The 25,908-nt window shown below is 47.6% G+C and overlaps 5 protein-coding genes across 5 annotated transcripts; 4 read left to right on the forward strand and 1 right to left on the reverse strand.

Annotated features, from left to right (window-relative positions):
* Positions 1–214: 214 nt before the first annotated feature.
* LOC107186783 (protein lethal(3)malignant blood neoplasm 1) lies at positions 215–1,551 on the forward strand. Its single transcript, XM_015574721.1, has 4 exons — positions 215–353; positions 416–547; positions 652–873; positions 1,124–1,551. Exons 1-4 carry the CDS (start codon positions 215–217, stop codon positions 1,549–1,551), a joined length of 921 nt encoding a protein of 306 aa, XP_015430207.1.
* A 1,844-nt stretch (positions 1,552–3,395) lies between these two features.
* Positions 3,396–6,073, forward strand: LOC107186806. The gene is made up of 2 exons (XM_015574746.1): positions 3,396–3,714; positions 5,721–6,073. Exons 1-2 carry the CDS (start codon positions 3,396–3,398, stop codon positions 6,071–6,073), a joined length of 672 nt encoding a protein of 223 aa, XP_015430232.1.
* A 2,433-nt stretch (positions 6,074–8,506) lies between these two features.
* On the forward strand, positions 8,507–9,209 carry LOC107186807. Its single transcript, XM_015574747.1, has 3 exons — positions 8,507–8,611; positions 8,710–8,913; positions 8,991–9,209. The coding sequence occupies exons 1-3, from the start codon at positions 8,507–8,509 to the stop codon at positions 9,207–9,209; spliced, it is 528 nt and encodes a 175-aa protein (XP_015430233.1).
* A 1,611-nt stretch (positions 9,210–10,820) lies between these two features.
* LOC107186805 lies at positions 10,821–12,859 on the reverse strand. Its single transcript, XM_015574745.1, has 4 exons — positions 12,761–12,859; positions 12,219–12,440; positions 11,801–11,947; positions 10,821–11,406 (listed from the first exon to the last, which is right to left on the reverse strand). Exons 1-4 carry the CDS (start codon positions 12,857–12,859, stop codon positions 10,888–10,890), a joined length of 987 nt encoding a protein of 328 aa, XP_015430231.1. The 3' UTR covers positions 10,821–10,887.
* A 7,067-nt stretch (positions 12,860–19,926) lies between these two features.
* LOC107186801 lies at positions 19,927–22,328 on the forward strand. Its single transcript, XM_015574741.1, has 4 exons — positions 19,927–19,998; positions 21,848–21,970; positions 22,066–22,167; positions 22,251–22,328. Exons 1-4 carry the CDS (start codon positions 19,927–19,929, stop codon positions 22,326–22,328), a joined length of 375 nt encoding a protein of 124 aa, XP_015430227.1.
* The last annotated feature ends 3,580 nt before the right edge of the window (positions 22,329–25,908 follow it).

The following is a 25,908-nucleotide window of genomic DNA, read 5'->3' on the forward strand; positions in this document are numbered from 1 at the left end:
CCATGAACAAGCCCTCCGTCGTCGGTTCACCGCGAGAATTTACGGCCGTTCCCTCCGTTTTGTGACATTATTCGAAAGACACGGAACGCGTGAAAGCGAGTGTCGGGTAATCCTCATTCATCTCTTTGGAATTTTTTTTTTTTTTCGACGCGCTCAACGTGGATTCCACAGTTTCCTTTCATCCAACTGCAAGTCCACGCAAACGTTTCATAAGATGGCATTCAAAGTTCTGTGCGTTCTGTGTTGCATTTCGTTGGGAGATTTCGCACGGGGAGCCGAGAACAACGCGGAGAACCGGCCGTACGAATTTTCATTCAACATCGTCGACTTCCAGCACCGATACGAAAAGAAAGGTGAGCGATGCGTTGAAATATTTAACGAATGCGGACTAACGAACGACCGATTCTTTCACGAGACGCTGATGGAATCATCAACGGAGAGTACGGATTCGTAACCGCGGACGGAGTGTATCACGAGACCGGATACGCCACAGACGAGAACGACAATTTCATTATCACCAGAATGAGGAACAGGAAGATCACCAGTCGTGAGTCTCCGAAGTATCGAGAGCTTGCGGATTCTTGGCGCAACTCGTTATTTCCCCGATCGAGTGTATTAATCGTGGTCGGATGTTTATTTTACTGTTATCAGTGAAGGATGCTTTGGAGATATTCAAAGACAGGCCGGAGGCGGCGAAGAAACTAGTAGAGGCTGTGGCGAATGCTTGCGGTGGATGCAAAATTCCCATAAAAGACGACAAGGTGGTTAGCCCGACACCGGTTGCTCCGACAATCGCAACGTCTACTTCGCGAGCAAAATTCGGCCCTCTGCTGGAGAACATGACAAGGACCCTGACGGAAAACGGAAATCCTGGTGCGAAAGCGATGTCGTTTAGACCATAGGTTCCCAATGTGGGTGCCGGGATCTGGTGGGGTATTCTAGTAATTTCGTTTCTTTGATCGAAATTTTTATAATAGAGATAGATTATCCGAAGTGGGTGTTGAAGAAAAAAAAACACTTTGAAAAGGGGGACGGTGAGCCATATAAAGTTGGGAAACTATGATTTAGACGATCATAGCGTTACAAATTGTTCTTTTTTTTCACGTAATCGATGTTGCTACAGGTGAAGCGCCGAAGAAAGAAAAATTGTTCCCAGAGAGGAATAGAATCCTCGAAATCTCCAAGGATGCGTCGCACGAGAGAAGGGGGAAAAGCTTGTTGAAGGATCTCCCAAAGAACACGACGGATTCAACGAAACAGTTCTCGAGAAAAGGGGGGGAGGATACGAATTCAAGGGGCGCGGTGGCGAACGATATTTACTATCGTTTCAACTACACGATTACGTCTCACGATCACCAGGAGGACGGTTACAGAAGCGGCAAAAAGGACGGCAGTTATCGGGCACAAAGTGAAAATGGTGTCGACACTCAGGTGAGGTATCTGTCGAACGAATTCGGTCATCAGCCCAACATTTCGTTCGTTCCCAGAGCGAATGAGACGACGGCGAGCCAGCGTCTCAAGGGATATTCGTTCCTCTGGTACTGGTCGTGAGAGGCCCGCCTTAATAACGCTACACAATCTATGTACAAAGACGTCGTTGACTGGCTGGTCGAAATAAAGAATGAATTAATGATCGATGAATCTCCTTCTAACCCGCTAACCGGAGTCCCCGACGCATACATTTGTTTCACTTAATGAGGCCCGTGGAATGTAGTTCCCATCGGTGACACATTTTTTGGAGCTCATCTCTCTAACGTTCACTCGGGACCAGCGAGTGAAACTCGTTCTGCAGAAAATCTAGTTTGACCGGTCAAAAGGTACATTTTTTTTTTCAACATTTTGAAAAGGACAAAATCCATGAAAATCGTGGCAACTTATGAACGACATTTCGACAGAGAAATATTTAATCGGTGTCTCGAAGATGATGAAAGTAAATGATCGAGGCTGAAACCGAAACTGCTCGCGGATCGGCGTCGCGGTTTCCTTTTTCGTTTTAAAGTAGCAACTTCCTCTCGCGATCTCGATTTTCTCTGTTACGCGTGTTAATAAACTTCGACGAACTTATTCAGCCAAGTAGGTACACAGGTTGAAATTTAACATTCAGGAAACGAATAAAAAAAGTTCAAAGTTTATACCTTGCAGACGAAGATTACTGTATAATCGCGTGTTTCAAAAGTTGTAAATATCGCGACGATCCGTCTGCGTAATCGAGAGTTTTAATGTAAAAAAAAAAGACAATAATACAGTTACGAGCGTAGCGTGACAGAGCAACTAAAAGATACAAGTTATTCTCGATTCCATGGTGTTTCGACAACAACGATTTCACTATGATTCCGTGTCTCTTCATTCTTCCAATAACGATAAAGATGGCCGGAATTAGGTTGTATTAGCATCCCGCCGTAGTTCCAAGCGGAATTTCTGTCGTCGGTCCACGTACGTGACCCACAGCTGTGCCAAGTTACACGCGCGCGATCCTAAATCCATTATTTTTTTCCGTTCTTGCGGCAAAGAACGCGGGGGGAAAGATCGCCGACACGGCATACAAAATTCATTTTCACCGATCTGGAAACGGATCTTCGAATGCGTATCGATTCCAGAAGCATGCTTGATTAAAGAGCAAACTTGGTCAACAAGACGGAACAAATTGAGACGTGGCCAAATATCAAATATTCGTGTACAACGAACAAAATCCGTTAGGCGTATCGATTTCTAATTAACGACATAATTAAAAAGTGACAAATGTCGGGGTACATGTTTGACGAAGGTTGTCCATTATAGTAAGGCTAGAGGAATATCGATAATGTTTTCGATAGAATGGATCCAAGAAGTCCAGGAAAGCTATTTAATTAGGCCAATCCGGTAACGATCTTACCTTGAACGTGTCCTAGGTATTTTTGGAAGGCCATGGTGTCGTTCCTCCCCGCTGCACAGATAGCCGCTAGATTTCTTACCCATTCACGGGAGCGTGTCTAAGCCCCACGAGGTGGCCAGAATTCCTTAAGGAGAGCCAAACGACGCCGCGCACGATTTCAACGCGCGCTCACGAAAAGCACGGTGGTGGTGGGGGGATGCCGGTCGGTCGGTCGGTTCTCACCTGAAACAGGACCAACTTGATTGGCGGAAGTCCAGAAGGAAGGGGTTAGACTCTCATATATGTTCGACCACGCATCTACCACAACCACTTCGTGCCCGTGACACGCGGTCCAAGGATATAAAAAGCGGAAGGCCCGAGGGAGCGCGAATTAAAAGGAAAAACTTCGAGCAACGGAAGGGTGGAGAGACACAGAGGAAACAACACGTCGGTGCATTCGCGGTGGTGACAAGTGTACAAACCTTTACAGTTGTAAAACTCGTCTCAGCGGATCTCCCCCCATAGATCGAACCCGCCGACAACCATGAGGATAACGGTGTCCGTCGTATTGTTTCTGGGTCTCGCCCTTTACGTTCAGAGTGAACCGATTCCCGGGAACAAGGAAGAGGATGATCAAAGTGCCCTCGACTGCGTGTGGGAGGACAACACGATGGGATGTCTGAGAACGAGGCTGGCCAGGGACATCGATCGGATCGAGATGCAGGTGACCGGGAAGAAGAGCGAAACTCCGATGAGCGCGGTGATCGAGCAGGCTGGTAACTTCATGGCCGAGGTGGTCGACGACATTCAAAATCCCGATAAAGCGGAACAGGTCGAAGAAGAGCCGGAAGCCGACGAAAAAGGTGAGAATCCAAGAGTCTTTCTCTCGGTAAATTCACAGGGGCTAGATCATAGAGATATAAGAATAGACTGCGCATCTCTTTGAAAACGGGTGTCCCAAAAGTTTAGAAATTTGTAGATAGCTTTGGAAGGACTTGGCATTTCTCTTTAAATCTAAGTGGTAGAACGTAAGGTTCTGGGCTATGGGTTTGAGTGGTTTAGTCAGCTATATTAGAAAGAGATAGAAAATTCTTCAAAAGCAACCCGTCTGTTCCTAAAGTTGGAACGCCGGCTCAGGCTAACGCGTAGTCTATACTTTCTATGTTTAGGGGCCAAATAAATGCTAGCGTCTCACGAGATGTCCCATGGAATCGAGGTAGCTAAAATCGACGAGCGAATAAAGTCGAGCGCGTCGAGACGCCAGTTCGAATTTCTAATCGATTCGCCGGCACGCGGAGCGCATGATAAAATCAACCGTGAACTTTCCTTCGCGACTCGTCCTCCAACGGCACCGTTAAAAAAAAGTCGGCTAACTTTTACCGACCTTGAACTTGCGCGCGCGCGCGTTCAATCGAAACTAGCCTGGACTGGCTTGTAATTGGGTTCCGGGTATCCGTGAAATTCTTTTTGTAAATTCGTTTCCACTTGTTGGTTCGTTTTGTCGATCAATGAAACGTCGAAACTAATTCAGAGCACCCAAGGTTACTACACGATGAATGGAGTTGCAACGGTACAGCGTACGTCTCGCGTGACTCGTTTTTATGAATGAATCGTAGGAAAGAGACGTCGCTGCCGCCACGAACCAGACGATTCCTAAACGATTATGCAAAGAATACAAAGAGGCCGAGGTAAGCGTCTTTGTCGGTCGAGCTGCTAGATTTCTTCACGGCCGAATAGGCGAAACCAGGCCCCCCTATTGTATTTACGCGTAGCTGTTCTATGTTTGCTTAAACAAAAAAAGGGACACTTAACGTTAGGATAGGAACATTAACGAACGACGACGAGGCCGTCTAAGACGCCAGAGCGAATACGTGTCTTTAGGTCACCGGGGATCGTTTGAAATTCAACATCCGATAACGTCGCCGACTTATTCTCCCAGTTTACAGACGGTTTAAGTGAGACCGCTTGGGCAAATCCACGGTAACGGTACCCGTATGAACTCGTTGTCATCGTTATCTTTTCGAGCAAATCGCCAGAAAATTGAACAATTTCCGATAGACGACGTTGCCCGGCATAATTCTTCCCGATCGTTTACGATGCGTCGCCTGTGACCACCGAAACAATGTCTGTTCCTCCTTACTTCTGGATATCAGGGTCGCGAACGGTTTTCACGATGAAAATCGTGACTCATTTTTAAGAAAGCCGCCATGTCGTTCCGAAAGACATTACATGGCCCGCAAGAGCCACCGTCGGTTTCTGGGTCACGGGGCTGGGTCATCCGAAAATGCTGCTTTAATTGCTTCCACGAATCAGCCGTCGTGGTCCTCATTCGATCGTCAAGATGGCTTCGCTGGCGTTTCGTTTTCACTCGATGCTACTTTTATTGTTTGCGTCTCGGTATCGTATCGGTATCCATGGTGATTAATCGATCGAAACGTAACACAGACACGTTGAAACAAAACACGCGGTTGAGATCGTAGAGCGGAGAAATGAATGAAAGTGGAGAGAGATAGGCAAAAAGCGTGTAAATAGAAGCTGCAAACAGCCAGGTTACGCGCGATCTCGCCGATCAATTTGCGGCGATACGATTGGCGAGCATCGAAGAGACGTGGGCGAGAAACGAGGTAAACTTTGTTTCCTTGGTTTCTGTGTCGATTCACGCATTTGATGCGTGGGTCGGGGAAGGGCGATGGGGAAAATCGGTGTCACGGGGCTCAGGAGCGTCTTCGGAGTTATAACGGTGTTACGGTGCCTCCGATCCCCCTCTTCTCTCTCGTCCAACGACGTAACGCGGAAAACAGTTCGGAATGAATGTAGAGAGAGAGAGCTCGACTCGTTTCCGCTGATAATGTTGAAATTTTAATTTCAGTGGAAGGACGCCGAAAGAAATTCGGCAAGAAGAAGAAACAGCTCCAGAAACTTCTCGGTCTGGCGATGCTGTTCAAAGCGAAACTGAGCCTACTGCTTCAGCTGGTGTCCACCCATTTACAAGTGAAATTCTTCGTTATCGCTGTAATCACCTTGATCCTCAACGCCGCCAGGTTCTGGCTGGACATTAAGAAATCCCATCCGGCGAAGGTTATCTATTACGAGCACGCTCAACACCAGCATCATTACGATCACGACGACCACGAGCACAGTGGTGGCGGCGGTTACTGGGGTCGTTCGTCGAACGATTCCCCGCAGGATCTCGCTTATTCCGCTTACGCGGCGAAAAATTAACTCGGTGACGAATCGCACAATGATCCGTCTCTGGCTCACGAAAGAAACACTAGGCGGCGAACGAAGAAGCGATCGACCGCTTCGTGCTCAGGTTTCTAGTTAATTGTTGAACGCATCACAACCGATGTTACGTTGTATTTATATTGACCTATTTATTTGTTTTTTTTTTTTTTATTTATGTCACGATCATCGCGAGGAAATATTATTGTATCACCTTCGTTCGATTGCGATCCGCAATGATTTCGATCGAGATCGTCTTTTTTCTTTTTTTTTCTCGTACCAAAGTTCACTTTGCGTACCTGTTCCCCCCCTTCGTGCATCCTTTCACGCTCCATACTCGCCAACTTTTTGTTAATTTATTGTTTTAATAACACCTGTAAGGAACGTACAAGAAATAAATTATTTTGATAATAAACCCAGTCTCGAAAAGAATCCTTCCCCCGTTCCTCGTTGCGACGCGATGCGTTTGAAAACTTTTTCGAACTCGATCGACAAAACGGTCCACGATCTCTCGACGGTGGCGCGTTTAAGCATTCGAAGCGTAGATCGTCGATTTATCGACGGTGAATAAGAAAACAGGCGTGATCGCGACGCCACCGCGAAAGTCTCCATCGAATCAACTAGCGACCTTCTTTCTCCGCGGAGCGTGGACCAGGCCCCGAACACCATTCCGCGGCCGTTTGTATTCCTCGTCGTCGGGCGCAGGAAAATGTGAATGGAATTTTCAACGAGCATCGATACTCACCGCGGGCTGTTCACCTTGCGGACAGAACGCGATCGAGCGATAAACACCCGGGGATTCGCGCGGTGATTGCTCTCCCACGTCGTTCTATCGTGTTTTCCCTCGATCGAACCAATGGAAATCTTGCCACGTGGAAATTTCTGAATAGGGTGCAATATTTTCTTTAAATTCCACTCTCTGCAAGCGCAACGGGACCAATGGTTTTTGCCATTTGTGCGTTTCCAAGTACAGTAAAACACCGATGAGTGTTCGAAGGCTCCTCCGTACAGAGCATTAAATATTTCCTAAACTTAAGAATTCCACGCTATATCACTGTGCTAAACCTCGTTGACAATGTCAGCGTTACACCTGGAGACCTCACCTTGTCAGTGCAGAGGAGCTTTAGAACACTCATCCATGATTACACTGTATCTTAACAGAATATTCTTCGAGAACCGTCTGAACTCTCGTCTAAAAACCATCGAAATACGATCCAGAATCATAAACGTAGAAAAGTGTACGGTAAATGACCACGAATTGAAGATGTAGAGACAAAAATGATTATTATTCACGTATGGGAAGAGACTCGAGCGGGTATACCTATCACGATGGCGATTTTTCGTGACCCCCATGGTCAATGACCAGAAGCGAGCAGAATTTCGTAACCGAGGCGACGGGGACCCCATGGAAACTGTTAAGTATTCACATCCCGAAGAGAGAATCGGTGGTCGTGGCGTGCGGCACGGCCTTAAAGAAGACGAGGCCCGCGCCTCTTGGTTTGCCCTCGGTTTTCGAGACGGGCAAAACCTCTTTTCGGAGCCCCCGTTGGACCGCGGCCAACCGGACCACCGTGTCGCGTCAAGATCATCGGAATTCGCGAGAAGCGAGACCACGCCGAAATATCCTTCCGCCGGATCATTTATAGAATTGAACATCAACCGCGGGGCCACGTCCAGCTTATTCTTAATCGACTAACGAATTTTAATCACACATGGGGGGGTTATTTCGATTCCATCGACATTTGCATCCGACCTTCGAGTCGAGCACGTCCTCGGGGTTATTCATAGAGAGGATTCGTCGCACCCGATTTCCTTTCAGAAATCTTCTCTCGGTTCGACGGAAGGACACATGTCTGCTGCATCGGGTACACTAAAGGGCATATTAATGCCCCTTTGTTTCACGTTAAACAAAGTATCTACATACGGCGTTGGATAATTCTCGATGAGGAGAACGTGTGTGTATGTACGTACTAGGGAACCCGTAAGCCTCGGGAGGATCGCTGAATGGCCGGCGGGGCGTACGATCGGTGAATGATCAAATACATAAAGGTTGGCCCCGAAGCAGGGCGAAGGAAGGAATTCGTGGTGGGTGCACACGAGGGGAGCGGTATCATTCGGCACATCGGAATCGGGGAAATTTGCATCGGGGCCTTCGAGGATGATGTGGACGTCTGGATGGTCATTGGCAGACCAAACGTGATGAAATTACTAATCTCTACCTACCGGGAATTGGCCATTCATACAATATTCAAGATTCTTACGGGCTAGCTCGCTATATAACACCCTTCCGCGGAACGAATCATCAGTCTTCTCAGGACCCTCGAACACAGAACTCGAGACAACTTTTTCAATCCACCCGACCGACCCCCCAGTCACCTGAAACTCTCTACAACAGATATTCGGAGTAAAGTCGATCGAACATTTGTCAAGATGATGATTCGTCGATCGTATCTGATCGTGTTGCTCGTCGGTTTTGTTGCCATCGTTTGGGGGCTTCCTCAGCAATCGAAATCAAAGAGACCCGTCCCAGAATTTAAGGTTTGTGACATTCCGATCGACCGACCAGTCGGTTGAAGTCGATGCATTTGGAAGAACTAATATCTGGAAAATCTGTTTATCGAATTTCCACGGATTAGAACAAGACCGGTGGATTGGAGCTACCGGACAACGCGACGCTGATCAGGGAGAACATCGTGGATAACTTTTCCTGCAACGACAGAATCTATGGCTACTACGCGGACATGGAGAACGACTGCCAAATTTTCCATGTATGCATGCCTCAGGCTAGGGGTGCGACGAGGTGGAGCTTCATCTGTCCCGGAGAGACAGTTTTCAATCAGGTTAGAGAAGCTTTGTATATCGAAATCTCGACCATCGTGTCCCCCATCTTTTGACATACAGAAATTCATTCTCCTAGGCTACGTTCGTTTGCACGCGAACCGAAAATTCCATACCATGCGAGGAATCGGAGAACTTTTACAATTTGAACGAGGCGATCGGTAAGGAAGTGGAAGAGGAGGAGAACGACACGGAGCAAGCGACCAAGGAATCGGACGCCGTGGAACCGATCTCGGGCAAACCGCCCACAAGAACGTCCAGGATTCTCAACCGAAAGAAGTCGTCGCGACGTCAGTGATGCGATATGTACTTGTATAAAACAAACGAATATATGTATTTCTCGATTCGGATTGCGTGTTGCGGAAGAATTCGCGAAGCTCTTTCTCTCTCGGACCACCGAGGATTAGAATCGAACGATATCTGCTTGCCTGAAATTAATCGAACGATAAATCTTGCTCCGCTTAGCATCTAAGAATTGCTTATAAATGCTGCGACGACAGTTTTGTTTCGCGGTCTCGCAAACGGTAAAGCGGGTGTGTACAATTACGTGTGTCGTGTGTAAAAAGTGTGCAATGTATCGTAAATGTAACTGTACAAGTCGATCATACTATATAAACACGCTGTAGCGTTAAAATAAAGGGGTTAAAATATCTGTAAAAAGTTTATTGTACATAGCGCGTGAATACAGCTCGCTAATACTGACAATCGGATGACTATACTATGAGTAAGCAGTTGTCTGGCCCGCGATAATAGAGTTACACAAGTATCCCAAGCTTAGAACCAACGAGCAAATTGTCGGTGCAACAGGTCGATATTTGCAAAAAAAAAAAAAAAAAAATAGAATAAAAACAAAAAGCGTGCCTAAAATCTAAACAAAGTGGGATAGACTAATGATTATTACGGCGTCGAAGGTACGTCGCTGGCGACGTCCCGCTTCGTCTTTTATTTACAACAACTGATATGTATCGATATTGGTTTCGTGACTTAACGGTACAATGAAAATAAATTAAGCAATTAAGAGACGGTTGTCTGTACATTAACAGAAATATACGTAAGATGAAGATAAAACAAAAAAAAAAAGAACACACGCGCGTGCACACACACAGAAGCGGCTAGAATTAAATCCAATCTTTTTCCTTTTCAAACGAACGAACGATATCGTATCTTTATGAAATCGCAAAAGTCACCGAGAACAGACGGAAATCTTTTCGGCTCTTTCCTCCTATTTGGTATCTTTGGATAACTAGCCATTATGTCGCGGATAGGCGGGGCCTATGCCTCCTAAATGCCGATAAAATAATTAATAACCAACAGTTACGTCCACTCGCGTGTCCACAAACGGTTTCCCGACAAGCCTGTTTTTCTTTTTTTTTTCTTATTTTTTCGAAAAAACACTTTTTGAACGCATAACTCCAACTTAAGTACATTTCACTCGAGAGAAGAATTCGTATCGATTCACGCCTGGTCTATCTCTTAACGATAACTGGCCTTAAATTACGCTCAAACGAACATAAAATATATATTTAATATTTCAACGACTCCACGTTTATTTCGTAACATATACTATTACTTTATACAGGTAAAAAGCCTCTATGTACAACAGGTTGCCGAAGATATAACCGTTCTCTTAATGTCCCGAACGGGAACGTTTACGTCTCCGAACGACCTTTTAATCCTTCGATTTTTTATTTCGTAACAAACACGAGGATAATATTGATACTTTTCCTCTTAAACGAACATACATCTAAAAATACGTGTATAATCGAGTCTGTAACATATACATATATCGTATTAAATATCTCCCGCAACGTGTACCCTGTATTGTCCTCCACGAGCAAACGTCCTCGCATTCCGATCCTTTTTGCACGGCACTTTTCCCCGTAGAAAGTTTCCTCTACCGGTTGGTCCGATCGATCGAGAGAGTCGACGGAAAACTGAAATCAGTGAAGTCCAATCGGAACGAGACCGTGAGAAGTTTAGGCTTCGGAATCCATGGCCAGATCGGCTTCCATTTCCTCGGGACTTCTTAGATCGATCGCGAACCGTTTCTTCGCGTTATTGCCCGACATTTCCGCCATCTTATCCTGTGCTTTAACGGTCCTCGAGTAGATCTCGAAGGCCGTTGCCAAGGCGTAGGTCAACTGTCTCGCGTGGTGCTTCGACTCGCAAACGAAACCGTGGCACTCGAAAGGCGAGACCCTACGAAAGTTCTCGGTCTCCCTGACGACGATCATCGAGAACACCCTGGTGTAAACCAGATCCTGAACACCGTACGAAATGGTCTCGATACCGTACATCCTGGCGAAATTCGGGTCCTGTTTCCTTTTCTCGAGAGGCAGCAGAGCTACGCCTTCCTGCGAGACGACCAGTTTGATCAGAGGTAGCATGGTATTGGTCGGCAAAGCCTTCGCCGCAGCCACCATATTATCGACGGGCCTTCTCGTGTGTTTGATGCCCCAGAGGCCCCTCGCATCATGGGAGCCCAAATATTTCACCTGAAAAGGGCGCCCCTTTAGTCTCCCACGCGCGCCACTCGCTGCTCAGGTAATAATTAAAGCCTATGGCCGGGGCAGGCACAGACCTTGGACTCGCGAGCGCACACACGGTGCGCACGATTTCGAAAGGGTTCGAAGAGAAGCTGGCCTTCTCGAAACGCGGTTGTTCGAACGGCAGATATACTAAAGTCGACGGAAAAAAAGTGTACCAAGCGCGTTTGATCAAGGAATTAGGAAATTTTCAACCTATTCACACGGAAATGACTGGACCTGAGGAATGTTCGTGTTCGGTCCCGAGAGGTACGTTTTTTTCCTCTTCTCCTTTGGCCTTTAAACGTGGCCAGACGGTGGAAGCAGGTAAGAAGTAAACACAGAAATATATGTATATATATACCTGAAACACCTGAGGCAGATCGGTCGAGCCCTCGAACACGTTATTGTCGATGGATAGACGATATAGCCTGGACACTAGGTCTTTCTTTTTGTCGACGGTGGACACGGGACTCTTCTCTTTCTTCATCTCGTCCGTGCTGTGACTTTTCTGCGTTAGAAACGGATGTTGCCTTACGGTTTACTCGACGAATACGACGCGCGAATCGAGAAGTTACTGTCGCGAAACAATTTCTATCCAATACTATTCGTATACGATATCCACGTTAAATGACACACAATACCTCTTTGGGTCGATCCGATGAAATTGGAAAAGAATGCAAATCCTCGGGTATTGTAAATTCGAAGAAATATCAAGAAGCGGATACAATTAGATCGATCGACCAGTCACAGAACGTTCCAAATGTTGATTCTGTACTCACTGGACTGTTATCTAACCGGCAGACTCTCTGCGTTTGTCCAGGCTTCACTTTCAGGTGATACTCGACCACGTTCGGTATGTTCGGCGGGTTGGAAACGACTGAGGAAGCCGGAGAGGACGAAGAGGCGGTCGCTGCCCGCTCAGGGACGGCGTTTCCGGCCTCGGTCGCCCCGGATAACGGCGCTGTCATCAACGATCCAGACCCACCAACGACCTTTCCCGCCTAACAAAATTTCAAAATTTAACTACCACCCACACCTTTTTGTTCCACAACCACTTTACGTATTATTATTATTATTATTATTATTATTATTATTTATTCAGAATTGACGGAACAAGGCCCAATACAATGAATAATTACATTTATTATTCGATTAATTGGGTCATCGGGGTAAAAAAAAGTTGACGTATGACTGCGGACATTGTTTTATTACGACGATTCTCCTACTTTTGGTTATTTTTCATTGGACATTTGTACGATTATAGACAAAACCACACAAAGTATTCTAAACAGTTAGCTACTCAAAGCGGAGTAGAACGAACCTTACTAGCCGGAGCATTATCCTCTTTCCTCTCGAAATGTTTAACATTTTTTAGGACAGTATCGTTCCTCCGGGTGAAGCCAAAGTCCTCGTCCTCCATATCGACCCCCCTGGGTCGTTTTAGCCACTCACAACTTCTTCCCCTGTGTTAAATAGAATCAATCCTTGGTTATCGTCCGTCGAGATCGCACCTGCATTACCCGAGAATAACACGTTGAATATTCGTGGCGGCTAAAGAGTGAAATTTATTCGTTGGAATTCCCAGTGGCGAGCACAAGTGAAACGAACGAAGAAATTATACTACGGCGAAGGGGGCGGAGGGAGGAGGAGGATTCCAACCCCTCTTGGCGGTCATTATCGTCGTCGTTGGTTGTATCCACCGAAACGCGTTCAGCCGCGGAATTAAAAACGGGGGCTTAACTTGAACCGGAAAACAGCTGTCGCGCGCCGGGGCACGCGTTGCACCTTGCGCGCTCTCCGCTCGCTCGATCGTTTCTTTCGCTCTCCTTTTTCCCGTCTGGCCTTCGACGACCGTTTCGTTTCGTTACGATAATAATAAAGGCAGGCGATCGGGTTCGATTCTCGAAAGTTCCCTGGAGGTTTTGCGTCGCGGACGAACGAATACCACGCGGCAGGGAACAGATGAAACGGTGCGGAGCGAAGAGACGGAGGAGTGGACAGCAAGAAGGGACGCGACGGTTTCTCTGTTCGCGGTCACAGATTTAATCGAACGAAACGGATGCGAAGAACGGCGTAAAACGCGATGCTATCGGTGGATTCTAAATGTACACGGGGGTCTCGGCGCTCTGAACGACGCGACGGCGCAGGAAATGAGTCAGGTGACCGATAGTCAGGTGAAAAGGGACTCGTTAATGTATTCCGTCCGTTGATCATGTGTATGCGTGTATGCGCGTGTGTGGGCACGCTGTTGTTCCCCCGAGCTCCCGTCACCCGGTGATTCTTCGTGTGCAGTTACCGTTTCGAAAATGCGCACTGGTTTTCTGCTCGCGTTCAGCTAACGTCGGCATCGCTTCGGCCGACGCAGAAATTCAAGAACTAAGGTCGAAACGAAGCAGCGCCGCCGAACGAACGAGAACGTATTCGTGAAATATTACTCCTGCCTCTGTGTTCGTTCCCGGTCTCGCGAAACCTGATAATTAAGGAAAAAAGAGAGCAACGAATTAAGGAAGATGAAGCCCTCGATTGAAATCTCCTGATGCGGTAGAGCAACGCATACGTTGCTGCTCGTGGTGTGTTTTACAAGCACCTTGTATGTACGTATAGGGTGGTTCATAAATGCATGACAATACTACAGGGGGTAAATCTACACAATAATATAAGCAAAAAACGTCACAGCAACATGTGTCCTATATACCTTAGTTTTTTAGTTATGGATGATTAAAGAAAATGTTCGACATTTCTTCCTTATATCAGTCTGTAGACTTACCTCCTGAAATACTGACATGTATTTATGAATCACCTTGTATATGTATATACTCGCTGCGACGTCTGTACACACCTGTCGCGCCAATTACACCCGCCTACAATACTAGACACACACTGTTAACGTCCGTGTCCCCACGTACCGGGTGATCCGATGAAAAAGCGATTTGTAGGAAGAAAAAAAAAAGTATATACGTGACAAAGTTCGGCAGAGAATTTATCTCGGACGACCGATCGTGATTCTTCAGGGATATCTGCGCAAAGAGAAGAAAAAGATGGAGCAGCGTCGGTGGTAACGGTATCGTTCGAGGATGAAATGGAGCAATAGACACAGTCGTCGGTCTGTGCTCGTTATTACGGTTTTCCGAGATTTCCGTTACACCCAACGAGATATCGGGCTTCATCGAGTCTCGACGACAAAACTGATCGGCGATCGTTATTTATGCGGTAACCGTCGCGTACAATGTTTCCGGACGTGTTTGTCCCGTCGATCGGAACTCATGGTTGGACAGTTCGCGTACGGGAAGTCGAGACAACAGAGAGCGATCTCCCTTTTCGTTTCGAGCTCACGAGAGGGTAACAACGATACCGGAAGCGGCGGTAGATGGGTGTCTGACCGGAAACTGTTATACTCGTGTCACGAACGGGCAACGACGCGCGTCGGCCCGTCGCGTCGCGTTGGACGTTTAAAACCGTGCGTACACGATCCCGTGAGTGCCCGAATTAATGACAACCACGATTCACCTCTATTTTAATTACAACTCACCACACGACGAATCTTCTAATTAACCAGTAACCAGCGTTTAAACCAACGAACGAACCTCTCCCGGTGACTGAATGTACATATGTATATCGTCGGAACAAAATACGACGACGCGGCATAATTTCATCGCCGGTTCCCTACCACTGGTTCTCACGATATAGCGATACTTTTCCCGGCGTCAAACACGGAAGACGGAACTTTCCGTGAATCGAAGAAAACCAGACCACACGTATATTACCTATGCGGAATAATTAGAGTTCTTTCTATCGGGCGGAAAGAGATTAGACACGCGAATCTTTCGAGTTATCTTTCACATTCTTATCTCCGTTAAATACCGTCGCGACGATAACGATATTTTATATTGTCCTCTATATTCGATTTCCTTGAAAACGTAGCATTCGGAGAAGAAACGACGAGCTTCCGAAAACACGGCAAATAACGTCCCACCCACAATTAATCTTGCATCGATCGTTATTCGCAGAACGGTGAACTAGATCAATTTTTCTATCGACTCGTAAATCATCCGAGCAATTTACTTTCGATCGTTTACCTCGACAGCGCTCGTTCGTACGACGACAATTGACATCACTGACGTTCACATGTACATACACGGAAAACACTCGAGACCGCGCGTCGAGAAACAGCCGGGGCGCCACGAACACAGGTGCAATCTCGGAGTGATCTCGATACGAATGTGCAGCTGCTGCGGACACGCGGCTGGTTACGTGCTCCAGGTATCCGGAAACATGTCCCTCGTGGACTCGAGGCCGCTACCGGTCGCGGGGATCGATCAACCGCGCTCGTTCAACCGCGAAACCGTTCTGAGGATGGACCGATTCTAGGATCAGGGGGAACGCGATCGACAGTGGTGAACCGGTGTATGCTATGCACTGTCGCGAGTACGCGCGACTGAAAATATCTGGGACAGGCCACGCGCGGCCTCGACTCGCTTCTCGTACTCGGTTCGACCCGCGGCGACTGATAATACGCGGCCACGGAACAAACTGCCACCGTAAGCTTACGCTGCCACGAGCGCACGCGTGCGTACTGATGGGATCTGATTCAACGCACGCCTATCATATTCGATAATCGAACGTTCGTATCTAGGGGTAATCGTATCGGGATGCATCGAAAGCCACTCTCACGCAAGTGGTAGGCGTGAGTAATATTCGAGCCGGTGCTATTATCGCCGGTGATAAATCGAAAACAGTGGGTGAGAGGTAACGAGACCGCACCTGGTGAAAGCGAGCGTAAGAATATCGAGTATACCGATTAAATCGTAGGTTCAATTGAATACGCGAGAAACTTACGCTGCGGTGATTTGGTCGTTTTAATTGCAGATCTTGTAATTATTTAAAATGTCGTGAAAATTTCAACATCGAATTCGTGATTGTCGAAAAAAGGTAGCCGTATCGATTTATTTTTAAATAATCGCTGTTTCAATCTTTCATTGCCCAACTTATCGCAAATACTTATAACGTAGGTTTCTACCTCAATGAAAATAATATTTTGCGAAAATATTACGTGCTCTCTCTTACAGTTGTAATTTTGTATGAATGATTAGTAGTAACGTAAGTGACGGGATGGTTTAGCGATCCAGGGTTAATTGGACATTTGTGCAATCACGAGAGGATTGCGAAAATGTGTTATCCGCACGAAACGATGACGAGGGGACAAGCACGCGTGTCGACCTTGATTCGCGGCAACGAAAAATCTGCCCGCGACGACGACGAGCTTTCGCATTTCTCGCGGTTGCGCAACAGAAGACGGGGCAATTACCAATTTGCTCGTAGACAGGTGTCGGGCACGCATCGCTAAAGATGTAGGACGACACCGGCTGGATGGCGTGGTTCGATGTGCTCGAGAAACGGTTTCGATAAAACCGCCCGTACGTCCGAGATGAGATTCAAGCCGAGGGTGAGAAAAGCAATCCGAATATGTTCGTCCATATTTATGCGTTCGTCTCGTTACAGGCGGCTGGCGAGACCCAGTCGCGAGCTTCCTAGGATTCTGTTATTAATTGATGTTGTATTTGCTTACGTAACCTGTAGACGGAATATAAAGTCCACGCGATTCCGGCGCGATGCGCGTATCTTACGCAACGAAACAATCGAGAATTAAAGTAATTGGAGAATCGACGGAAGCGCCGGAAAATCGATAAGGACTCTTCCAGCAGAAAAGTTCTGGGAGACCGTCGTGGATCGATCGATCGTCCCCGAGATGTAATTAGCCTGTTTATCGCCGTTCCTCCGAGCGACGACGCAATCGACGAGGACGATCGGGAGATTGCCAAACTCGATACAGTTCGGATAACCGACGATATCGTGTAATTAAATGTTTAATCGGGGGCCTCCTTCCCCCCGACCAGTGGTAGAAACGTGAGAAAGACTTTCATATAGATATCGCTTTTGTATCGCGGCGACAGGAAAGATGCTCGGAAGTCGACTCGTTATGAAATTACGAAAGTTTATAGCGACTGAACATCGCGGAGCGTGCGAAACATTCGGGGCGCACAGACACGGTAACCGTCGTCATTGTGACGAAAGTGTCCATTAAAACAAATGGTCTCCTTCTGATTGCCTTCCCGAAGGAAAAAAGAACGAGAGGAGAAGAGTCTCCGCGGGGCCCTATCCGTTCTCCGTTCGCGTGGCCGCGATACAAACCACGTAACAACGACGCGCGTTTTTACACCGTAACATTCGAAACGGGGACATTTAAGATACACCGTTTGATAAGATATTCGAAACTTCTATCGGGGCTCGCCTCGAATTAAGTGGTCACGAGGGGGCATGGGGGTAGAGGGGAAGACTTTCTAATGCGACCATAATATCCTAATAACGGGTTTCTTAACAAGAATAAGACACGGATTTTCCTCTCCGTCAACGTTACCCCGTCCACTCCGCGGGCGGCATCAACATGATTATATTCCGCGCTATTCTCAAATCGTAAAGGAAACAAACAGACCTTCCCACGAGTGTTACACGGATTTTGAAACCGCCCCGATATATAATTAACGATAATTTAATTCAGAACGACATCTACCTACCGTATCTCCGCTCTCTCGTCCTCCTTCTCTTACCCGTCCATCTCACGCCGCCGAAACAGTAAAAGAATCGTATTGTTGTTATTATTATTATTATTCACGAGTCGACAACGCGCGAGAACATTTTGAAGTGCGATGTAATGGCAAACAAAGCGCGGCGGAAAAAATGTTCAAGAACGGCGCAGAACTTGTTATCTAACTCGAGATAGGACTGAGAGAACCGCCGCCGCCACTGAAGGTGGAATCGGCGGCCTAATTCTGTAGAATTTGCACGTCGATCCGGAAAAGATCGCGGCCAACAATTATCGTCTGCTAATTGGTACTGAACGTGCTTCGAAAATTGAGGGTTTGCCGCGAGGAAGATGGAACTTGACAACCTACATGCAAATGAACGATTCGATCACACGAAACTCCCGTATTTCCGGTTGTTTAATCGTAATTAAGTACACGTAATACGGACAATAGAACACGTTTAGTTTCACCTTTCGATAAATATGTAACACAAATCAGCCGAATGTCTGCAGTCGTTCGACGAATAAGTATGCTAAAGGTGAACGAATCTCACGAATCTCGACACATTCGGATAAGCCATAATGAACCACTGGAAACGTTAATTTTCGTCGAAACCTTGAATGTTCGTCGTCACGGGATAACACCGAATGATTTCGAAGTTCGTGACGAGCGTTTTCTGGTCGGGAGAATCGCACGAAAAAATAAAAGGCGCGGTATCAGATCGATGCGATCGGTGGAATAATCTCGAGCGTCCTCCTCGAGAAAAACACACAAAAGTGTAATTAATCGATAGGATCGCAACGAATCTTTGCGAAAGATGTCCGAGCCCGGCGAGCAAACAGCGTCGACGAGAGATCGACGATGCAGGAAACAGTTTCGAAACGGGCGAGGGTACCTTGAGAGGATATTCTCCCTTTGGTCCTTGCAACGCTATCGTTTTCACGGTTGCAGAAGCACCAGACGTTGCGTAAACGTTCGGTAACGTCCACTTAGTGCTGGTCAGTGAAAGAAAATAACAAGATTAGTAGGTCGAAACTGTCCACTCGGTTTCCTGTTATCAACGCGTCTCAGTAACTTCGAAGGCATACGAGATTGCTGTGAAGTAGCACCGTGATGCTTCCAGCAATCTGTTGACCCCTCGAAGAAACAAATTTAAGCGATCCAAGACCTCGAAATGTTCATCGTGTCTCGAAGATCATCGATAAATGTTTCGTGTCTTCGTCCCGTATCATCCCTTCCCGCGGGCAATGACGTAAACATCGGATGCAGATGGAAAACGTCGCAACCCTGGTTCAAGTACGATCGTTACGACTGTTTTCACGGGTGTAAGAACACGAAGGGATTGCGTAAGAGAAGAATCTGCGGCATCGCAGAAGTGGATCCCTCCCCTACCTCCCTGGGATCTTCTCTTTCTCCGTTCGTCCGGTGTGGGAGCCCCGTGAAAGAGGGGCTCTCAAGAACCCCCCCTAGGTCTTGCCCGATCTCTAAAGCCATATATATACCACCACTTCGTGGTAGCATCCTTCGAGAAAGAAACATTACCGGTAACACCGTGGAGACCGAACTTTGTGCAAGACGGAGGTCCAGCGTGTCAGGACCGATCTCAGTGCACCGTGGCCCCCCGCGATACGAGAACAACGGAATCAGCCTGAGATAAATGAACACCACGCGGAAGGATACTGCGGATTAAGGTGATTGGATATTTCACGAAAAAAGGTGAGTCCAATCTTCGCAGGATAGAGAGCTGGCAGAAATTTTCAAAAGAAGCCCCTCGAGCTTCTCGAGAAGTTAGCATTTCCGTCTGCGCATTTCATATTTGATCCAACAGACTCGTTCGATCGCTATTTAACACATTTTCCAGTTCATTGAATATCATTCTTCTCCATTATCTTTTCTTTTTTTTTAGATGATCTCGCGGTACCAAATTCTGTGCGCGATCCTGGTATATGGCGCGATTTCGTTGTATCAAGCGATGGCGGTAAGTAGAGATATCGACTCGCGTATACGTTGAAAAGAAGAAAAACGTACAAAAAAGAGATCGATACGTTTGATCGGTTGCGCAATCCGCGACACCCGGCGGGATATAATTCCTTGGTGGGTCACAATGCGTTTACGAAACCTCCGGCAGAATTAAAGCGCGAAATTATTATATTCGCATCGCGTGTTTCTCACGTACAACAATGACAAGAGGGCGGGCGGTATCTTCTCGCGTCATCTTCCTCCAGGTGGCGGCATGAAGTAATTCATTAATTAACCCCTGTTGCGTGAACGTGCCTTTCTCGCGAGCGACTATTCGTTAGACAAACTCGTTCAGCGTCGTCTCGACGTTTCCTTCGGATGTTCCGGTGCGCGATTCTTGCGCTGCTGGACGAACGGGAGAATCCGTGGAAATTACACTTGATCCCAGAATTACGAAACACGAACGATTCGTGGTTGACCTCTTTTCGTCTGTTCCCGATACAACGTTGATATCCGCGCGATTCTATCCGCCAGGCAATCGCCGCGGGCGTATTCATTTTCACCGGAAACGATGACCATGAACGCGGGTCGCGTACGAACGGGAACCGAATTTTCAATGCCGGCGCGCAGCCAGCAACGGTCAGAAAGAAAAAAAAAACGGAATGAAAATGATTAATTGATCCGACGATCGTTATCGCGGTTCGAGCATTCACGGTCCGTGCGTCTAGAAATGCTCCTCTAATCCTTTGGTAAAATCAACGCGTCGGTATCGTAACACCGAGGATTCCTCTTCGACGTCCAATCGTTTCTGATCCTTTTTTTGTTCGTAATCGAATCCATTATAAAATTCGAAGACCTCTTGTTTCACGTCGAAGAATACACGACCACACCTCCCACGAAACCCTGACCTAACCGAATTTTGCGCGCGCGATGAGCTGGCCGATTGCAGCTGTATACGTATACCTTCTTAACCAAGCATCGAAATTACCGTTCGCGTCGAGAGGGCGGAGGCCGGTGTTTTGCGGTTGCGCGCGTACCGCTGGACGAGAGATCGAATACAAAGGCGCGGAGATGCGCATCCGCTTGCCGTGGAACAATGTAACCCGACTTCCGGTCAAACACACCAGGGGCACGTGCACGCACTGGACTGGCTCGATCCAGCGTTTCGTGTGTCGCAACGGCCTCCTTTTTTTTTTTATTCTTCTTCTCATCTCGGTCGATAGCCAATTGCGAAAAAAGATCTCGCGGCGAGATCCTTTAAAACGTTCCGCGAAGCGTTGCTTGGATCATTAACCGCGTTGCCCTAGGGGAAGGGCCTTCCTTCTCGTCGACTCTCGGGATACCCTTTTATTTCTCGCACCGGAAACGCGCGTGTTTATCGCACCATCGCTGACGCAAAACCTTCGCGCGAACTTCTATAGAAATACTTGCCCTTTAACCGTGAAACAGGGGCAACCTATGGTAAACGAGTCGACCGAATGAAATTTAACGACCACCGTGTATGCGTCGTATGTCGTGCCAACATACCGCAGAGAGGAAGTGCGACTCATGCCGTGCATCCTCGGCTCGGTCCACGTTCCATTGTGAACGACACGAGATACGTGACGAAAGTCGTTTCGACAGAGCCCCGCCGGAGGAAGCATCCTCGCGATGTAAATATAATGCTCTTGTTAATTGCATCCCGCGAGCCAATCGCTTTTGTGTTCCGAAAGGAAACCGAAATGTAACTCGCGCAACATCCCGTTCGTTTGGAATTTAAATCACACCGGGTTAATTGGAACGCTCTCGGCCAAATACTAATTAATGTTAATTAAGATGCTATCGTTTCGGATTAATCTTACGGAGTCGATGTTAACGGACCATTCCAGCAAGTAGACGGTTACACACCTGGCGTGGACTACCCGATCTACGATTCCGTTCCTTTCGGTCTTACGTTTACCTGCGGTGGCAAGTTACCCGGTTACTATGCCGATCCTGAAGCCAGATGTCAGGTAAATCCACATCGTGTGTGATCGTGTGTTACACTCTTTCACGTGAAATTAACGAATCATCGATACGATGATAATATTCAACATTTCTTTGGCAGGTTTGGCACTGGTGCTTACCGAATGGACGTCAGTTCAGTTTCCTCTGTCCAAATGGCACCGTTTTCAGCCAGTCTGCTCGCGTCTGTGATTGGTGGTTCAAGGTAAAGAACCATTCCATCTCTCCTTAATTTTGTTCCTCTGATTTTTCAGCGTTTAATAAATACTTTATCGATGTTTATCGTAGGTCGATTGCAACGACTCGCCGAGACTGTACGGGATCAACGACGACCTGTACAGGGATGTAAACGGGAACAAGATCTAACGACAACACTTTATATTCCTGTGAAACATTTTAAGCGCGGTGTAACAATTCTGTACAGTCTTTCTACTGGTCAGGCAAGAGAACAACTTTAACGGAGAAGCGAGGTTTCGTCGAGAACCGAGTTGTGAGTTCCTAGCTTGCCGGCGGAGGATGCGCGCGCGAACAGGGCGCTGCAATATTCTCAGACGTTAAATTCCACGCGATGGCAACCGACTGTTTCCCGATGCTGTCCGAAAAAGATGTAGATACACTTTCAACCAACCACACAATCACACACACACACACACACAACTACTGCTGTCCGTTTCTCCATAGAACCGTTCAAATTTCTATCGCACAGTTTGCTCCGACAGACCGATCAGACTAGCTCTTTAATTGTTTTATAAGAAACTTGACTCTTCAATAAAACAAACAACTAATGCATTAATTATCTCCTGTGAATCGAACGAACACAGTGGAAGTACACTGTGACCAGGTGTGTGTGTGCTTTCATCTGATCGGCTAACATAATTTTTTCCTTGCTCGTAAAAAACCAAGAATACAAACATTCGTGTTCGAAGCCCAACTATTGGTTGGCAACTGTCTCTATCCATGTCCCACCGAAACGATCATCACTTCCTTCTGTGTACAATTACCGACTCGATTCGGTGGATAAAAAATAGATCGCCACGACGAAGAAAAGAACAATGGCTCTCGATCGACCGACGATCGCGCGCAAAAAGTCGAAATCGCGATGGACGATTTCTTGGCATGATTGGACAATAGAAAGTGAATGGTTGTCGCTAACGGTAAGTTTATTCCCAGCCTTTTCCCCGTCAAACGTCGGTCTCGATGCTACGCTTTTCCGTCTATGCGTCGTCGTTTGCATTCGCGTCTCGCGCGCCGATGCTCTATTATTCATTTATCGGCCACGAATTTTTACCTAGGAAAGAATTCATCGAACGCCGCCGCGTTCCTCACGATATTCACCGGCATCTGTAATTACCATCCGTGGCGAAGAATTTCGATCGTTGTTCGACGCGCGGTTACGTAAACCGAATAGAAATTTTGGCGCGACCACTTACGAAATCCCCCCGTGTAAATTCCGCTTTGTGAAACGCATTTTTCGAACGGCAAGGCCAAAGTCACCGGGAGAGGCTCCGTTATTCCGATGACGTCCCGCTGAGGCGACGACGCGATCGAAATAAAAAAAGAAAAACGACCGATTGCATCGCTCCGTCCGTTGCTGTCTGGGGAGGGGATCGAAGACGATTATCCAACGTCGGGACGCACCCGCGACGTCTCCTTCGACAATCACCGTCTATTATTGCGGCGTGAGGGGTAATATTAAAAATTTGCATGAAACACCTCGGCAAACATATGACGCGTAAATATTCCGTGGGTGTGAAAACCACAGGGATAGGATGTGATGTCCTCGGACGAATCACGACGAGCGTAAATACCACGGGCGTATCCTACGCCCCATCCTCAAATTCTTCGCGATCTCTTTTCAAAGATCAGTAGGCTGGTCGCTTGATCGCTTGCAAAACCGAGTCCTCTCTAGGAGAGAACAAAGGGTTGCAAGATTGTACGTATTCTTATTCTCGCATCGATGATGTAGGAGAAGGAACGGAGGGTGTCCTTCGCGTTCGTAGCACATTAAAAGACCCTACACACGGACACGACCCTATCCCTGCCGGGAAGAAGTATTGGAAAGGGGGAGGGGACTGGATGCATCGTCCTTGGGGCCTTGAGGAAGAAAGGACCCCGCCGTCCTTAGAGAAAGCAGTGAACTTTGACGAACCGGTCCATCTCATGGACACAGGTGCTCTGGATCTTTTGGTCCAGAGAGTTAAGGGAATTCGACGATATAAACTTCAGATTACCTAGTCAACCCCCTATTCCCTTAAAATCGAACGCGTTGAAATCGGAAAATTAAATTTTAACACAGCTTTCTTCGGGGCAACAACGATTCTATTGCCCCGTGGATTGTGCGACCCTGAAGGTAATTTATTGGAAAGCCAATCGGCTCGCGGGCGAGAGTCGATCAGTTTTTCAAGCACGATGCCGGTCGATTACGAAAGGATCAACTAGCGAGCATCACGGGAAGCCAAACTTCCTATTGCTAAACAACTGTGTGCTCGGTGAGCGTCGTCCCAGACGGAGAGAAATAGAGATGGACACAAAAGCTCGCGATTCTTATCGATTAATGGGATCCTCGAGACGCGCGCGATGCCATGCTCACGCGGGTCTCGTCGTCACTTTTGTCCTCGTCGATCCGTCATTTGTCGGTGGAGTAGTCGGCGCGTTCCACTTTCACTTCGTTTCTTCGATCGATCTTTCGAAAACCCACGCTACGATCCGAGAGAATTCGTCGATATGGGTTCGGTCCGGTCGAAAGGACCGCGAAGACGAGGGCGCGAGCGACTCGGAATCCCCTGAAGGCGTCGCGAGACCTTTCGCGGTCGCTCCGGATCCGTCCACCCTTTGTCTCCTCCAGCTCTCCCTCTCGGTGTCCTGCGCGGGGGGTGAAACGGTAAAAAGTCCTGGTAAAAGTAAGGACACGGTAGTATCGCCGATAGAAATGTGACGGCCTTCTAATCATGTTTGAAAGGTTTCACCAGCATGTGTACAATAGTGGGTCCGATTCGAGCGGAATTCACGTCGACTATCAGGTGGCAACGCAGGTGCCACACTCGCGCGCGGTGCCTTTCCCTCTGACGGGAATCGATTTTGCGACGGTGGGGATACGCCAATGTGGGGGTGGAGAGGAAGGGGGGCAAGTTGAGCGACGACGACGCCTATGCACGTCGAAACCCCCTCCTCGACCTTATCCTCGGTCGTAGAAAGCTCGACCAGACGACGCTGGCCGGAGCACAACGCTCCTGCTGCTGGCTTTTCCACTTCCATCGCGCAGTCTTCTGGCCGGACCGGACGCGGTCTTTACTTGTCCTGTACCTTCCAAACGCGGTGAATCCTCGCGGTAGGATCTGTCCGACGAGTGTATTTTCAAGCGACGATACAAGTAACCACCCCCCTGCCCGATCATCCAACCGGACACGCAGTTCGAGCCAGCTCGAAAGTGCTTTTCGCAGGAACTGTATAATTGGCAGAGAGAACTAGTCGCGGTGTACGGGGTTTGTGAGGAAATTTGTCATTCGAGTGCGCCTCGATGTGAGGACGGTGCTTTCATGAGGGATTAACGAAGAAAGAGATTCAGCGGAGCCGAGAGACAGGTCTGTGCTTTTCTTCTCCCGTAATGTCGAATCGCGATGTTAACTTTTCTCCACTCCTGCCAGGGGAATTATTCGGGAAGCAGATCGAGAACGCGCGATAGTTCAGGTGAACAGAATTACTCCGGGACAACGGAATTATCCGACTCTGACCGAAACGGGAGCAACGCGGGGGGCACACGCCGGGTTTTGCGATTCTCGAACGAGATCCGCCGCCGTAGATTATCCTCGGTCTCGGTATACGAGGATCCACGAGAATTAACGTGGCGAAAGTAGCGGCAATTCGTTTGCTATTTACACTCGGGGAACGTTGCCTTACAGCGGCACCGAGTCCGCACGAAATTCGGATTACCTAAACTGCGGTAATC

This window comes from Dufourea novaeangliae, unplaced genomic scaffold, assembly GCF_001272555.1.
Source record: "Dufourea novaeangliae isolate 0120121106 unplaced genomic scaffold, ASM127255v1 scaffold90, whole genome shotgun sequence".
Taxonomy (NCBI): domain Eukaryota; kingdom Metazoa; phylum Arthropoda; class Insecta; order Hymenoptera; family Halictidae; genus Dufourea; species Dufourea novaeangliae.

Coding starts and splice junctions, on each gene's coding strand:
- LOC107186783 (XM_015574721.1), top strand. CDS start 215: ATGGCATTCAAAGTTCTGTGCGTTCTGTGTTGCATTTCGTTGGGAGAT. Junction 548..651: donor GAACAGGAAGATCACCAGTC/GTGAGTCTCCGA, acceptor TACTGTTATCAG/TGAAGGATGCTTTGGAGATA. Junction 874..1,123: donor GACGGAAAACGGAAATCCTG/GTGCGAAAGCGA, acceptor ATGTTGCTACAG/GTGAAGCGCCGAAGAAAGAA.
- LOC107186806 (XM_015574746.1), top strand. CDS start 3,396: ATGAGGATAACGGTGTCCGTCGTATTGTTTCTGGGTCTCGCCCTTTAC. Junction 3,715..5,720: donor GCCGGAAGCCGACGAAAAAG/GTGAGAATCCAA, acceptor TTTTAATTTCAG/TGGAAGGACGCCGAAAGAAA.
- LOC107186807 (XM_015574747.1), top strand. CDS start 8,507: ATGATTCGTCGATCGTATCTGATCGTGTTGCTCGTCGGTTTTGTTGCC. Junction 8,612..8,709: donor GACCCGTCCCAGAATTTAAG/GTTTGTGACATT, acceptor TCCACGGATTAG/AACAAGACCGGTGGATTGGA. Junction 8,914..8,990: donor GAGAGACAGTTTTCAATCAG/GTTAGAGAAGCT, acceptor TCATTCTCCTAG/GCTACGTTCGTTTGCACGCG.
- LOC107186805 (XM_015574745.1), bottom strand. CDS start 12,859: ATGGAGGACGAGGACTTTGGCTTCACCCGGAGGAACGATACTGTCCTA. Junction 12,441..12,760: donor ATAATGCTCCGGCTAGTAAG/GTTCGTTCTACT, acceptor AAATTTTGTTAG/GCGGGAAAGGTCGTTGGTGG. Junction 11,407..11,800: donor ATCTGCCTCAGGTGTTTCAG/GTATATATATAC, acceptor CGCCCTTTTCAG/GTGAAATATTTGGGCTCCCA.
- LOC107186801 (XM_015574741.1), top strand. CDS start 19,927: ATGATCTCGCGGTACCAAATTCTGTGCGCGATCCTGGTATATGGCGCG. Junction 19,999..21,847: donor CGTTGTATCAAGCGATGGCG/GTAAGTAGAGAT, acceptor GGACCATTCCAG/CAAGTAGACGGTTACACACC. Junction 21,971..22,065: donor ATCCTGAAGCCAGATGTCAG/GTAAATCCACAT, acceptor TTTCTTTGGCAG/GTTTGGCACTGGTGCTTACC.